This window comes from Aquarana catesbeiana, linkage group LG12 (genome assembly GCF_042186555.1).
Source record: "Aquarana catesbeiana isolate 2022-GZ linkage group LG12, ASM4218655v1, whole genome shotgun sequence".
In the NCBI taxonomy this organism is placed as follows: domain Eukaryota; kingdom Metazoa; phylum Chordata; class Amphibia; order Anura; family Ranidae; genus Aquarana; species Aquarana catesbeiana.
In genome coordinates this window covers 174477603-174492033 of record NC_133335.1, presented here as the reverse complement: position 1 = coordinate 174492033, position 14431 = coordinate 174477603, and the positions used below count along the sequence as shown (strand labels likewise).

The 14431-nt window shown below is 41.2% G+C and overlaps 1 protein-coding gene across 8 annotated transcripts in view; it reads right to left on the bottom strand.

Moving 5' to 3' along the window:
- Positions 1-14431, bottom strand: part of SEC14L1 (SEC14 like lipid binding 1) — an 89582-nt gene that overhangs the window by 13226 nt on the left and 61925 nt on the right. For all 8 annotated transcript variants that reach the window (XM_073606223.1, XM_073606227.1, XM_073606226.1 and 5 more), the window contains 9 exons: positions 14088-14219; positions 11448-11576; positions 11138-11369; positions 9949-10058; positions 7894-8083; positions 7528-7616; positions 6000-6070; positions 1545-1716; positions 789-923 (listed from right to left, as the gene is read on the bottom strand). In XM_073606223.1, the coding sequence (XP_073462324.1) occupies positions 789-923; positions 1545-1716; positions 6000-6070; positions 7528-7616; positions 7894-8083; positions 9949-10058; positions 11138-11369; positions 11448-11576; positions 14088-14219 (1260 nt within the window). The remainder of the gene's footprint in view (positions 1-788; positions 924-1544; positions 1717-5999; positions 6071-7527; positions 7617-7893; positions 8084-9948; positions 10059-11137; positions 11370-11447; positions 11577-14087; positions 14220-14431) is intronic.

Genomic DNA, 14431 nt, shown 5'->3' with positions numbered 1-14431 from the left:
TTCTCTCCTACTGGCAAACACTATGAATTCTGAGGGGATGATCATAAAGCCATACACATTATAATCTGTTTAATCTTTGAATAACTTTCTTCAGAATATTTCAAAGCGAAAGACATACCTAAACTATTCAATGAACTCATAGCCACTCAGGCAGGGCTCCGAGTTAGATAGTTGTTGTCAGATTTAAAGATGATAGAACAGTCAGAATCAAACGTGTGTGGTGAGCTTAAAGTGATTGGATAACAAAAATGTCACACTTACCTGCTCTGTGCAGTAGTTTTGTACAGAGCAGCCCCGATCCTTCTCTCCTCCACCTGTGCTCCTGGCTCCTTCCCCCATAGCAAACCATTTGGGCATGCTAGCTCCCAAGCCCCACTTTGTATGTCCATTGACACTCAGGGTGCATCTCAGCCCTGCCCCCTCCTTGCTGCTGTCTCTGAGCCAATGAGAAAAGAGAGCCTCTGCTCTCATGCACATCACTGGATCGAGATCAGGCTCATATAAGTATAAGGGGGAGCTGCATGCAAAATGTTTTTTTACCTTAATGCAGAGAATGCATTAAGGAAAAAAAACCTTCTGCCTTTAGAACCACTTTAAGTGTTTACTTGTTCTCGCTCTTGCTGTCTACATGGGTACCGCTAGAATCTTGTTGGGAGTTCCAGGCATCTTGAGACATTTGCTTAGAAGGGTTTATGGGCCAATTCTTTCCTACACTGATTATGGCAGTTAAGCAGAAGGCACTCATACCAGAAGTCGGCTTTGACCACAGTCATTTTTAGGCTACTTACCAGGCACTCCCCACCAAGGAAATCTGGAATCACTTCTTTGTCAATGTAATCCACAAGTCCTCCTGGGCCTTGATAGTCATTACCAGCATAGATAAGGAACTTCTTCCTTGTGTTCTCATCAATAAAAGGACTGACCTGGAACATGACAGAGCAAAAATTAAGATCAATATTCTGCAGTAAGCAAGCTTTGTGAATTGTATAGTAATTCAATTCAACCACAATTAAAGAGGAAGTAAACCCTGATGGGTTTTACTTCCTATTTTTTCCCCTGCTTTTCCCTGCAAAGTAAAATCATAATGGGTTAGTATGCATCACATACTAGCCCATTATGTGGCACTTACACGCAAACGAAACCCGCATAGTCCCCACTCGTGGCCGCATCCATCTTCGTCCCTCTTCCTTCCGGGGCTACGGACTCCAGCTCCGATTGTCCGGAGTCGCTTGACGTCACTCCCGCGCATGTCCGCGGAAGCCGTCAGTAACGGCACTTGCTAGTGAAGAAACGGCACAGAGGGCTGTTTCTTCACAGCCCATGCGCCAATGACGTAGACGCATGCGTATATAGTAAATATCTCCTAAACCGTGCAGGTTTAGGAGATATTTACAGTACCAACAGGTAAGCCTTATAATAGGCTTACCTGTAGGTACAAGTGGTGTAACTAGGTTTACAACCACTTTAAGGTATTTGATTTAATTACTGTACTGAGTATATGATGATGCTCTAAAGAGGAAAAAACAAAGCAAAAAAAAACATACCAATGTCCACAGAACAGGAAATACTCTGGGAGCCCGCAAGATCAACAGCCGCCCCAAAGTCTCTGGATAGTTCGCTTCCACCACTTCAATAATGCGCAATAAAGCCTTTACCCCTGGCCTCCACAAATGCCTCATATTGAGTCCTTCCAAATCCACAAGGCAGGTCCAGGAGCTGCAATTAACAGCAAAATAAATTAGAGTGAACATAACTACTGAATAAATACCAGTAATTATAATTCTGTTATAACAGTTGACCTTTTTATAATGCATCTGAGATCACCTGATCCTCACCAAATTTAGCCATACACGTGCCAGGTCAAATGCTCCAACGACCGGATATCTAGCACTTAAACCCATCCTTTACAGCTATAATGGATGCAACAGAACCATCCTTATGATAATCACATATGTCTGTAAACCCAAAAAAAAAATTTCTTTAGTCTTGCTTTTTAATTAATTGTACCTGCCAGCAGGAGACATTACACCAACTTCCTCTCCTCGGGTCATAATGCAGGCTACTTGTTCTGTCACCCTAGAATATGCTCGCTCCCGATATGGACTACTGGCGGATGTGCTGATTCCACCTTTAAGCTGAACTCCAGGAATTCAACAACTTTGTAAAAGTGCAGGCATGCTATGTGTTAAGTCCAATGAGGTGCATTCCACTGTCTGGACTTATTTACATCTAACATGTTTAACTGTGCTCCAGGAAGATCGTTTCTGCAGCACTAACACTGGATGCTCTGGTCTCAGTTCCTTCAAGTGTAGAGTCGAAGCAGCTGATATGCCTGCCTCTCCCCTCCTCCTGCCTAATCACAGAAGCCTTTGTATTACTTGAACTCATTCACAAAATACAAATGCTTCTGTGAATGGGCAGCAGAGGGGAGGGGGAGGCATCTGTGTGCCTCTCCTCGCACAACCCCTGAGTGTATCCCCCGGGCATACGAAAATTTGTCAGATGTAAAGAATAGAGATAAGTCCAGGAGGTGGCATGCACTTTTTACAAAGTTGCAGACATGCATGCCTGCACACTACGGTACAAAAGGACCATGGTTTCAAGAGGATCTGGATACAGTCTAATGGGCAACCATGGCTAGGACTTTTATTCTTTATTCACTTTATATGAGTGGAAAACATTTTAAACAGGTTTAACATTTAATGGATTAAAGTCTTCTCTTATACCCAAAAAATTTAATAAAATTTGGTCTAGGTCGATAGCCTCACAGGATACTCTGGAAACCAATTGAGAACAATGAGTTTGGGACACACACACACACACACACACACACACACACACACACACACACACACACGTTGGATGGAATAACCCGGGGGGATCTTGGGGTCATTTGGTTCAACTGATTTCTGGATATGCCAGGGGTTCTATACCACCAGGATCATACCGCAAAAACTGCCTTTTGCTGAAATTTAGTGCACTCCACACTTTAGTTTTTCATTTTTATGTTTTTTGTTTTGTTGACTAAGAGTTAAAAAAAAAAAAAATAAAAAGTCTTCTCCTATAAGTATTCTTTAGTCTGTCAAAAAAACAATCTGGAGTGAAAGTAAACATGGTTAAAGTACATATTTTACAACCAAATCTACATTTGTAATTTACAACAGTAAAGCAATCAGATTTTATATACATTTTTTTTCTTAATCCAAATATCTCTGAATTATGGCCAGTCCATAAAACAAACTCCTTTCAGCTGCAGATGCTTATGAGCCATCTAGTGGTATCAGCTGTTGATTACCACTACAGTGATCTACATCTAACCCTTATTACACTTCAGGTGTCCAATCGAGTATCCATAATAAAAATGCTGTATTCAGAAAAAGTGTTTTAATTATCTAAACCCCTCCAGTCGTTATTGAGTCATTTTTGTTTTTCAGTGATGTGCCTGACTGAGAATTTATTTTGGCATTACTTAGGATACCAAGGTAACAAATTATTTTTTTCGCAATATCTTGCGAAGTTAATTCATTTCCTATGCAATCTAAAACCAAAAAAGCATAAGAAATGTGCTTGTTTGATTTCACCCTTTTCTTTTCTATACCCGATGGCTTCTCAAACCCCTTACAGGCCTTTGTTGTTCCTCCCAAGACCTTCTGCTATCATCTAGCTCCCTTGTCATGTCCTCCCATGCTCGCCTCCAGGACTTCTCCCGAGCATCTCCCATCCTTTGGAATTTCCTACCCCAACCTGTCCGACTATCTCCTACTCTATGCACTTTTAGGCAATCCCTTAAAAAAAAAACTTTTCTCTTGAAAGAAGCCAATCCTACCTCCACCTAACAAACTGTATTCATCCCCCAAAGTTACTACCTTTTGTATCACTTGACCCTCTCTTTTAGATTGTAAGCTCTAACAATCAGGGATCTCTAATTCCTCCTGTATTGAATTGTATCATAACTGTACTGTTTTCCCTAAGGTTGTAAAGCGCTGCACAAACTATTGGCGCTATATATAAATCCTGTATAATAATAATACAGCATCCACAAGCACCACCCAAGTTTTTGCCTATAATGCAAAGTGGGCAAATTAATTATTCCTTGAGACAATATATGCCAAAATTACCCCTTTAAAAGCAGGAGTTCCAGCCACAAACATTTTCTTTTTTTTAAAGTCAGCGACCCCCCGAAGCCGATCCATTGTAACTAAGGGAAACCGGTAGTGGAACTTAGCGGCTTCACAGCCGGTTTCCTACTGCTCATGCGCGAGGCGCTTTGTGAATGGTCAGCTTGTCTTCTGGGACACACCCAGGTCCCAGAAAAAAGCGGGGGAGAAGGAGGAGGGCTCGCTGCAGAAGAGGACATGACACTTTGGGCCGCAGGCAACCTAGGACGGAACTACAAGTAGTACTTCAAAAAAAGTACGAAAAAATAAATAAATAAAAATAACCAAAAACGAGGGGTGGTCTTTAGTTTAAGACCACCTTTCAAAAGTGGGTGGAATTCTGCTTTAATATCCACAATGCTTTCTAAAAAGATGTGCTGTTTATATTTTTAGGTCATTATCCTGCTGGACACCTGACATGCCATTCTTAAATCAATCCAATTGAGCAATAAAACATAAAAGGAATATAACATGCCTGTAATGTTATTTAGAAAAACGACAACCCTTTATGTGAAGAAGTACTTTGTTTCCCCAAATGAATAAAGGAAAGAAAGTATAGAACGTTTGTTAGCAGTCATGCTCACGGCAAATTTGTACTTGCTTAGCCAGTTAATTTGGGGTAAGTCAACCAGGGTGGCAATTTTAGATACCACAAGCTTGGGGTTTTATTGGAGGAACTTTAACACTTGTACTGACAATGACATGTACCACACATCATGGCTTTTAAAGGATTAAAGGGCCAGTTCACATTTACTATCTTTAGCCAAAAAAAAATTCCAAGCATTACAGCATCCTCAGTACATTAACACGCAGTGCTTTATTTAGTAAAAGAATACTTACTTTTAAGATGGTAATTTTTTTTGCCCTTCCCTCACCGTCCTGCAAATTAAACTTAAGAATACTTGGCTTCATTCCCTATCCTTGCATGTACAGTCCACTCTTTCACTCTTGCAGAATGCTCAGGTGCAATAGAGAGCGGACTGCGGATGCATGGTTAGGGAACAAAGCCAAGTGCTTGTTCGTGAGTTTCCGTGGCTGTACATTAAGGATGAGCTCCAGCGTGTTCACATGCTGCACGTGCCGAGCCCACCAGGAAGTCGGCAATGCGCTGCGATAATCACAGGCAGTGAGACATTTCCTGATCTCTGCAGCCGCACATCGGGAAATGTCTCACTGCTTGTGATTAACGCTGTGCAGTGCCGAGTTCCTGGCGGGCTTGGCACGTGCAGCATGCGAACATGCCGGAGCTCATCCTTACTGTACATCCAATGCTCAGTAGGTCCTACCATCTGCAAGACAGAGCAGGGAGTGCAATGAAAACAGTGGGGTCCAGATACAGTCCCCAAGGTAGACACTGAAAGATACTAATCCAGAAACCATTAGGTAGCCATAGGCAATCAGTCAGATCTTTATAGAAGTGTCTGGAGAAAAAGAAATGGTTAAAAAAAAAAAAACTTCTCTAAAAGGCGAAGTCAATCACCTAAGGATACTAGCAAACCCTGGGGTCTCACTGAGTGGGCAGGATTTATATGAGTGTGCCCCCTGGGGCAGTCTCAACAAAATTGTTGCCAGTGTCCAATCACCTGAAGGTAGCCTGCATATAACTCATAGTCTATGAAGTACTGTACAATTAAGATAAGTAAGAATTTTTACAAAATGGACCTTTTTGAACTGTTAAATGTACTGAGGATGATGTAATGTTTGGGGATGTTTTGGCAAAAGGCAATAAAGGTGAACTAACTCTATAAAACAACGTCACAGCTGCAGCTTTGAAAACACCAAAACTAATTTTTGTGAAATAGAATTTAGTCCTCAGTGTGTAAGCCACTGAACAAACCTTACCTGATCGGTCGTCCAAATATTTTGGTATTTTCTTCACAGCGTCTTAGTCCTTCCTCATTAATGGAGAGCACCTGTCAAGGGATCGAGAGTTAAAAATAAAGAAAGATCAAAATGTGCCCCCCCCCCACCATCAGCTATAAACTACTTTAAAAGTATAGAATGCAGCTGCTGACCTTTTTGTGCCCCCTCCAGCTGAACCACCCAGGACCTCTTAGATCTGTCCCTCAGGCACAGCCCTAGGCGTGTACAGTATATAGTTTAACCACTTCCTGACCAGCCACCGCAGTTTTACTGCGGCTGGTTGGCTTGGCTGGGCAAATCGACGTTACCTTACGATGCTTCGCCTTTTGGCCACTAGGGGTGTCCACAGCGTGTGCCCGGGCACACGAGATCGCTCGTGGCAGAGCGAGAACCGGGATCTGTGTGCGTACACACACAGATCCCAGTTCTCTCAGGGGAGAGGAGACAGATCGTGTGTTCATACTAAGCATGAACACCGATCTCTCTCTTCCCCTAGTCAGTCCCATCCCCCCTACAGTTAGAACACACCTAGGGAACACAGTTAACCCCTTGATTGCCCCCTAGTGTTAACCCACTCCCTGCCAGTGACATTTATACAGTAATCAGTGCATTTTTATAGCACCGATCACTGCATAATTGTCAGCGGTCCCAAAAATGTGTAAAAAAAAAGTGTCCAATTTGTCCACCGCAATATCGCAGTCCCGATAAAAATCGGAGATCACCGGCATTACTAGTAAAAAAATAATAAAAATACAATATATCTATCCCCTATTTTGTAGACGCTATAACCTTTGCGCAAACCAATCAATATACACTTATTGCGATTTATTTTACCAAAAATATGTAGAAGAATACATATCGGCCTAAACTGAGGAAAAAAATTTTTTTTTTTTTTTAAATGTGGGATATTTATTATAGCAAAAAAGTAAAAGATATTGTGTTTTTTTAAAGTAGAATTCTAGCCAAGATATTTTATTTGAATAGATTTCCCCTTAGTTCCTGAGTGATGGTGGTATGTGAAGGCTAAGTCTCCCAAATAGTGACACAGACGACAATAAAAGCTTGACTGGGGGTTCCAACCTACTTATCACTGTACCCTTTGACTTTTTTCTGCTGACCCCAAACTTGTATAGCAGAGGAAGGAAAGAGTGTGTCTAATCCGTTAGCATGTCGAAAGGACCTGTGCTGATAAGCTTTGGCATGTGACAATGGCATCAGTTTGAGATGCTTTTAAATTAATTGATCTCCATTTGACGTGCTTTATGCGGGTCAACATTCCTATAGACTTGGTAATGCAAACCCCATTCGAAGCGAACAAGAGCCCATCAATACAGACTCAACCTCTGGTGCTTACTGGACTGCAGTCATATGTAGAGTTCCTGCACAACTGCCATAAAAGGAAAGTGGAATGAACACTAATGAAACAGGGGCATTTGAACAATGTCTATCGGACTGTATATCTATTTCTGTAACTACACTACATTTAACAAAAAGGAAGACAACTTACATGTCTCAGGAGAGACTCTTCACCTAGAGCTCTGACCAGTCCTTTAGTGTCCATCTGTCCAAGCCTAAGCATATATAGAGGTCGGCCATCTACAAGGTGATACAAATATTACAGTGATTCAATTGAACAGAATTCCCAGCCTTGGGTGAAAAAAAAAAAGAATCATATTGGAAATCGTAATCTCACCAGTCACTTTTTTTACCATAGCCTATTTGCTCAACAAATTCAAAAGTCACTGTACCTTATTAAATGTTTACAGACAAAACAGAAAATTGGCTTCAGCCACTGCACAATACATTTTTAAAAATGAAAATGTCCTGCTGGAGTGAATACAAAGCATAATCTATAAATAAGGAACACAGTAACCTTTGTCGTGATGGTGCCAGCCTCCAGCATAAAAATCCTGAAGAACTTGTGGGGGGTTCCAGGTGCTCAGCAGGTAGTCAACTTGGTGCTGCTTACGCCAAGTGAGAGACTGACAAAGGATTTCCCTGGATTTGTCAATGTTAAAGTCCCGGGCACGCAAGAATCTCAGGATGTGTTCATCTTTGGGGATCTAGAAACAGATTACACTCAAAGGTTACAGCTGTTTCAAATGCTAAACCAGAAAATAGTTGTGTGTCTCTCAGCAATGGTAGGTTAAAAAAAGCGTATAATTCAAAAGGTAAATCTTAAAACAGAACTAAACCTCACTGTTTAACGGTTTCCCAAAGCAGTTACATCCAAGGCAAACCGGGAAAGAGAACGGTCACATTTGCTTGTGCTATCATCCAAACTGTTAAGCCTTCAAATGGCTGCTGTCATAACTGATCACATGTGTATCAACATGGCAACTACAAATCAAACAAAGGCTAAGATGGTAGCTTCCACGGCTGTATAGGAGAGGAGGGTTTAGTTCCACTTTAACTTTTTTCACTCCCTATTTAACTGCTCAGGTACAGTGGTGTAAGCATGGTCATAGGGTGAAAACTAACTACCAACTCCAATTGTAGAGGTAGCATAATCAATTTTGTATGTGTTCCTGCAGGAAGACTACAAGCAGTTGTGCTGTAACATAGAATGCCTGCCAGCTTCCCCTTTTTTACCCCAGGGCCATGCCCATCCATTTCAGCGAAGTCAAGACCATTGATATTTCTAGATGAGAAACTTACTTCTTATCCTTTCATATCAACATGAAAACATCTTGAATATCCGGCAACCCTAGATTGACCACACCTACGCCACCATCTTTGACAGCACACTTTTATCCCTTTAACCCTTGAACTCAAACTTGACATTGACAGGGTTCCCCTGGGTGGAGACCTCTCGCTCACCAAACTTTTTTTTTCAATCTTTTCCTCTTTTTCTACTGCTCCATTCCTACATATTCTCCTTAAATAGGTTCTTCAGTCCCATGAGCTGGTTCTTCAGCAGTCTTTGGGGTCCCTGGTACCGCCATGCTAACTGTGGGAAGCTGGCTGTGACTCTTTGCTTTACAGCCAGGTCCCCGCTGAGCTGCGCCCTGTGAATGGTCCCACAGCCTTCTGGGAATCGTGAGGTGTCCCGAAAGACTGCGAGCAGAGAGGAGATCCGGGTGGAAATGGGAGCGGGTACCTGTCAAAACCAGGTAACCGCTCTCTAGAAAAAAAATTTGAAGGGGGGATGAAACCCGAAACTTCCCTTCATGGGTGAAGTTTCTGATTTAACTCCTCAATCTCCTCCTCACAACCGAATCATGCTGCTCTCAATATGATAAAAGTATACTCCTGAATAGAGAATACTTTCAGGGGTGGTCCACCCTTGGTGTGTTGTCAGGATGCCTTTAGCGCCATATTTTAAGCTGCGGCTCTATTTTAATCATTACTTGCTCAATAACAGATGTTCTCCATATTTTATTGTCCGACTACTGATTGTCATGCCCTGGGCGACAACTTTACCTGCGTTGCCCAATGGCGCTCTTTGCATTTGAAAACTTCAATAAAAGTTATGTAAAAGAAAAACTCGACAAAAAGTAATATTTTTTACATACAACATGCTAATAGTGTATGTTAGAAAATGTCCCGCATGTTTGGGAGTTGCAAGGTTTACAGCTGCTCAATCCAAGCATAATTGAATGGCATGGAGATGCTTGTGACATAGAACAGCACAAATCTCTAAAGAAAACTAGTAGATTTGCTGGTACATCATGACAAAAATAAAAATGGGCAAATCTTTTTAGAGAATATCAAAATCTGCCCCTTTTTAAATGTGACCGATTGTTACAGAAAACATAATTTTACAAGAAAATACAAAAAAGGGCAAAATGTTTCAGCAATTTACACAGATGTTCTTTATAAACCAGGGAATGCGGTATGAATCTGGCGATCTGGACATTTGGTCCCTTAACAAACCCCACCCAAGAACCCAAAAGTTTGATACATCTTAGGAATAGGGAAAACTTACTTTGCCTTTGTGGGTTTCCTGCAACCATTGTCGCAGGCGGATAAGGCAGCTCTCCTGCAAAGGTGTGAGGTCTCCCAGGTAACGTTTAATATAATCTGAGTCCAGCTTGTCTGTAAAACAAAAAGAAATGTAACCCAAAAATGCTGAGAGACTGACCGACACAGATAATATGGTCTATCTCACTAGAAGCCTTCAACTCTGCTAATAAAGATTAAATCCCAAATGCTGGCCATAAATGGAATCTATTCATGACATGGTTTGCAAAGCATGTTGGACTTTCCATTAGAGAAAACCAGGCATTGTTTGATTTTGGTAATCTATAAAGTATTTGTGAACACCTCACTATCATAGGAAACTTTTACCCGCTAGAAATCAATAACAAACTGTATTTATTAAAAAAAAACAACAATACCTTAAATAAATGCTTTACATGGCAGTCACATAATCACGCAGCCTCCATTCCTCACTGTTCCCTATAGCAGGTAGGCATGTCTGTGGGTGTCGGGTGAACATCACACACAGCATTGCCTCCATCCTGCTTGGAGTTATAGGATGCTGTGTCTTAGTCACAAATATAATAAAGAAAATATATATATAAAAAAAAACTAAATATTTGCTTTAAAAACTGAACCCTGGGCACGAAAAACTTTCAAACATTCTTCAAAAGCCACAAAACATAAAACCACTTTATGTGCATCAAATGCCTATACAAACCTAGATATTATCCCATAAAAATAGTAGTGACATCATCATTATGCTGCACATAGTCTGTGCAGAGAGCAGAGCTGTGGAAGAGACCTAGCAGGCCACACCCACTACAGACTGACTGCCAGAAAATAAGGGAGGAGGGGGTGGATACAAGACCAGTCACCCTAAAACAAGGAAAGAGCAGCGGTGACGGGTCTTTATTACAGGAATATCCTGCACAGATGCAAAGGTTTACATTGGATTACTGCACAGATTTCAAATACCCGAAGACTCAAGAATACACAACCCTTTTGTATTTAGACAAGATCTGCTTATTCTAGAGTTCAATTTTAAAGACGTTAATGACAATATCTGCTTATTACAGAGTTCAACCTTAAAGTTGTTAATGACAATAGAACTTTGGAATTTACTTTTTGTTGGAGGGAAAAAAAAAAAATCTGTCCCAGCACTAGACTTGTAGTTTAAGATATCAGGGACGTACCATCAGGAGTGCTGCTGAGAGGCTCAGGAGGACTGGATGAAACGGGGTGACCATCCCTGCTGTTGTGCCCATCAGTAGAATTTACAATTGGTATGTTCAGAGCAGAAGATGTGGAATGGCTTGAGGTAGAGGTTAGACACTCCTGCTGCTTGGTGGTAGGAGTCCATCGAGGCATGCTTGTTATGCCTTCCTCCTCCATTTGTTTCAAGTAATATTCAATTATTTCCTTACCCTGGAAAAAAATAATTATTAAATGACAGAATGAAATATATCTTCAGAGCATTTTCACTGGGAAATCAGAATTATATACCTTCTTTATATTGCTGGTATACTGCTTCATGGCAATCTTTTCCACTGTGCTTTCAAATCCAAAGAACGACTTGATGTCTAAGCTTGCCGATTGCTCAAAGCACGTCCATTCTTCATTGTCGGGGTGTACCTGGAATAAAAAGTAATTTTATTTTTACCACCAATGTTTTATACTTCCACTTTTCAACTAAAACCAAGCAAGCTGCAAATTTGACATGTTAAATCAAATCCGTCACTGAAAAAAAAAAAAGATACTATAAATGACATCTTACATCTGTCCTAAAGCCGGTTCAAGGAGTCTTTGCTCTGTTGCCATCCAAAGCAGCCTGAAGGATATTTACATCCAACACACCAGTGCTGTACGTCATGGTTCCTCTGGACGGTCCCTACTTAACTGTGTCCTGTAGTGACATAGGGTCTGGAAGGAGGAACCACAGATTGAGAAGGAGTTCCCAGGCATCAAAGACTCCTGAAAGTGTGTTCTATGCGAAAATCCTTCAGTCGGATTTGCACAGCAACACAATTCTGACGCACAAAGTTCCATGCATGCTCAGAATCAAGCAGAAGAACAGCACTGGCTATTGAACTTCATTTTTCTCGGCTCCTCATACGTGTTGTACATCAGCGCGTTCTTGACGTTTGGAATTTCCGACCAACTTTGTGTGACCGTGTGTATGCAAGACAAGTTTTGAGCCAACAACCGTAGGAAATCCATGGATTTTGTTGTCGGAAAGTCTGATCGTGTGTACGGGGCATAACTTTTTTTTTGGTTTTGGATAGAGTGGAGATGGATTAGAATACCTATTAGGCCTTTATTGCAGCCTGTGCCCCCCACTAGGGAGATTCACCCTCTCTAGTTGTCCTGTTTAATATGATCATTGAAAGTTAAAAAAAAAACCTACATTTTGGGTTGTCCCCAGAGAAGTAATAGGAGGGTAAATTTTCCAATGGGGACACCTGGGGTCCTCAAAGAATTCCCCTAAACTGCGGGGATTAATCGCTCACTTCTTGTCTGGCTATGAGACAGGAAGTAAAAAGGTAAATCTCCCCAATGGGAAACAGATGGCAAAAATCAAATTGCCAGGGGTAATAACCCTCCCTTGCTCTATCAATAATGAAAAAAAAAATTGCCTATAGTTCTACATTAATTCTATTAAAAAAACAGGCTCACTATTCATTTTGGGATTGTGGACAGACCCCTGCAAATCATTCATTTATGCCCCTGGACTTATTAGGCGTTCAGAACCACTGGCTCACAACACAGATACAGCCTAATATTATAGTCATTTATTCAAACTACATTTAGTAAAACTACAGTAAATTACATAAGCACTCAAATAATGAAATCCAGTGAATTTTTTTTATCAGTAATAGGAAAGCAAAGTGGCTTTGCTAGAAAACTCATTATTACCTCAGGAGTGCGCTAAACTCTGAGCACCCACTTATACCACAACGCCCTGTACACAATGCATGAATTTCCATGCATTAAAGTGCGCTGTGTTAAGTAGCTATTCAAACTAAATGGGCTGCAAAGAGCCTCAATGCATGAAAAAACAGTGCATGCTGCTTTTCAGGCATCCTCTGCAACAAAAATGTCATTTTTGAAGAGATATCCTCATTAGTGCCCTGCTGCTGCCACACCTGACAGTTAATTATGAAACCATTCCCATTAGACCCACTCAGAACAGAGGCAAAGACAAACACACATGGATTTCTTCAGAATAACAAAAGGTAGGAATCTGCAACAAAGTTTGTTATACTCCTTGAAATGTACATAGATCACCCAGAGGGGAATGTTTTTTTCATAACAAAACTGGGGTAACACTTTAATCATTAAGGTGCATACATGGTGTAGGTTTCTCATCTAAAATATGAAGTATAATAAAATTTCATGATTTTACATATGGTTTTAACTCTCCATATTTAGCCTCTATAATTCGATTCTCTTATCTGAGAACAAGCATGCTTTACTGCATATACACTGATTTTAGTGTTGTGGGTTTAGTAACACTAAGGGTCCTTTCACACGGGGCAGATCCGTGATGATCCGCCCCGTGAACATCCGCTTGCTCAGTGGGGATCGCTCCGTGGATCCCCGCTGAGCAGGCAGATGACAGAGCGCCGCTCTCCCCTATGGGGGATCGGATGACTCTACGGTCCGTCGTCGCCCGATCACGGAAGGAAAAGTAGGTTTTTCCTCCGTTACACTTTTTCGGATCGGGCATGTCACCGCTGACATCCGACGCTCCATAGAGGTCTATGGAGGGTCCGTTCAGGTCCGCCTAAAAAACCTGACAGGCGGACCTGAACGGATCGTTCATGTGAAAGAGGCCTAAGTGTGAAAGTCTTCGGCACAGCATTTTACTCCTGGCATCTATGCTAAAACCAAGCCAAATCAAAAACTATGTGCTTAACCATAAAGTGGCTGCATTACTCACAGCAATCAAGAATTTACTTCACATTTTGCAAAACTGCACCTGAAAAAAATTCAGCTGTTATGAGCAATATATCCTCCTAGAAGTCAGGAAAAACATAGCAAAACTAAACTGCAATGATATCACTCTTAAACAAATTTATATCCGAACTCCGCTTTGGTGCATACGGAATAATCAACAGAATACGATGAGAACTAAAAACTTACAGTGTAACAGCAATACTCATGGACCACAATACGACTGGCAAAAGTTTCATTATGAGCTTCTATTTGCAGAGTCCGTTCTCGCCTGTTCAAGGAATTTTTCTGGATGAAGTAGACATAGTCTACTCCTGCGATCTAGAAAAACAGAAAAAATACAATTGCCATCATATACAGATGCACCATATAGAATTCTACATTTTCTGGGAAAGGAACCTACAACCAGCACTTCTCTGTTGTGATACTGAGAAACCCAGAGAAAAAAAAAAAAACACACACACACACACACACACACACACACACACACACACATTACACAAGAAAAACATCCCAGTTAGTTCACCCATTAA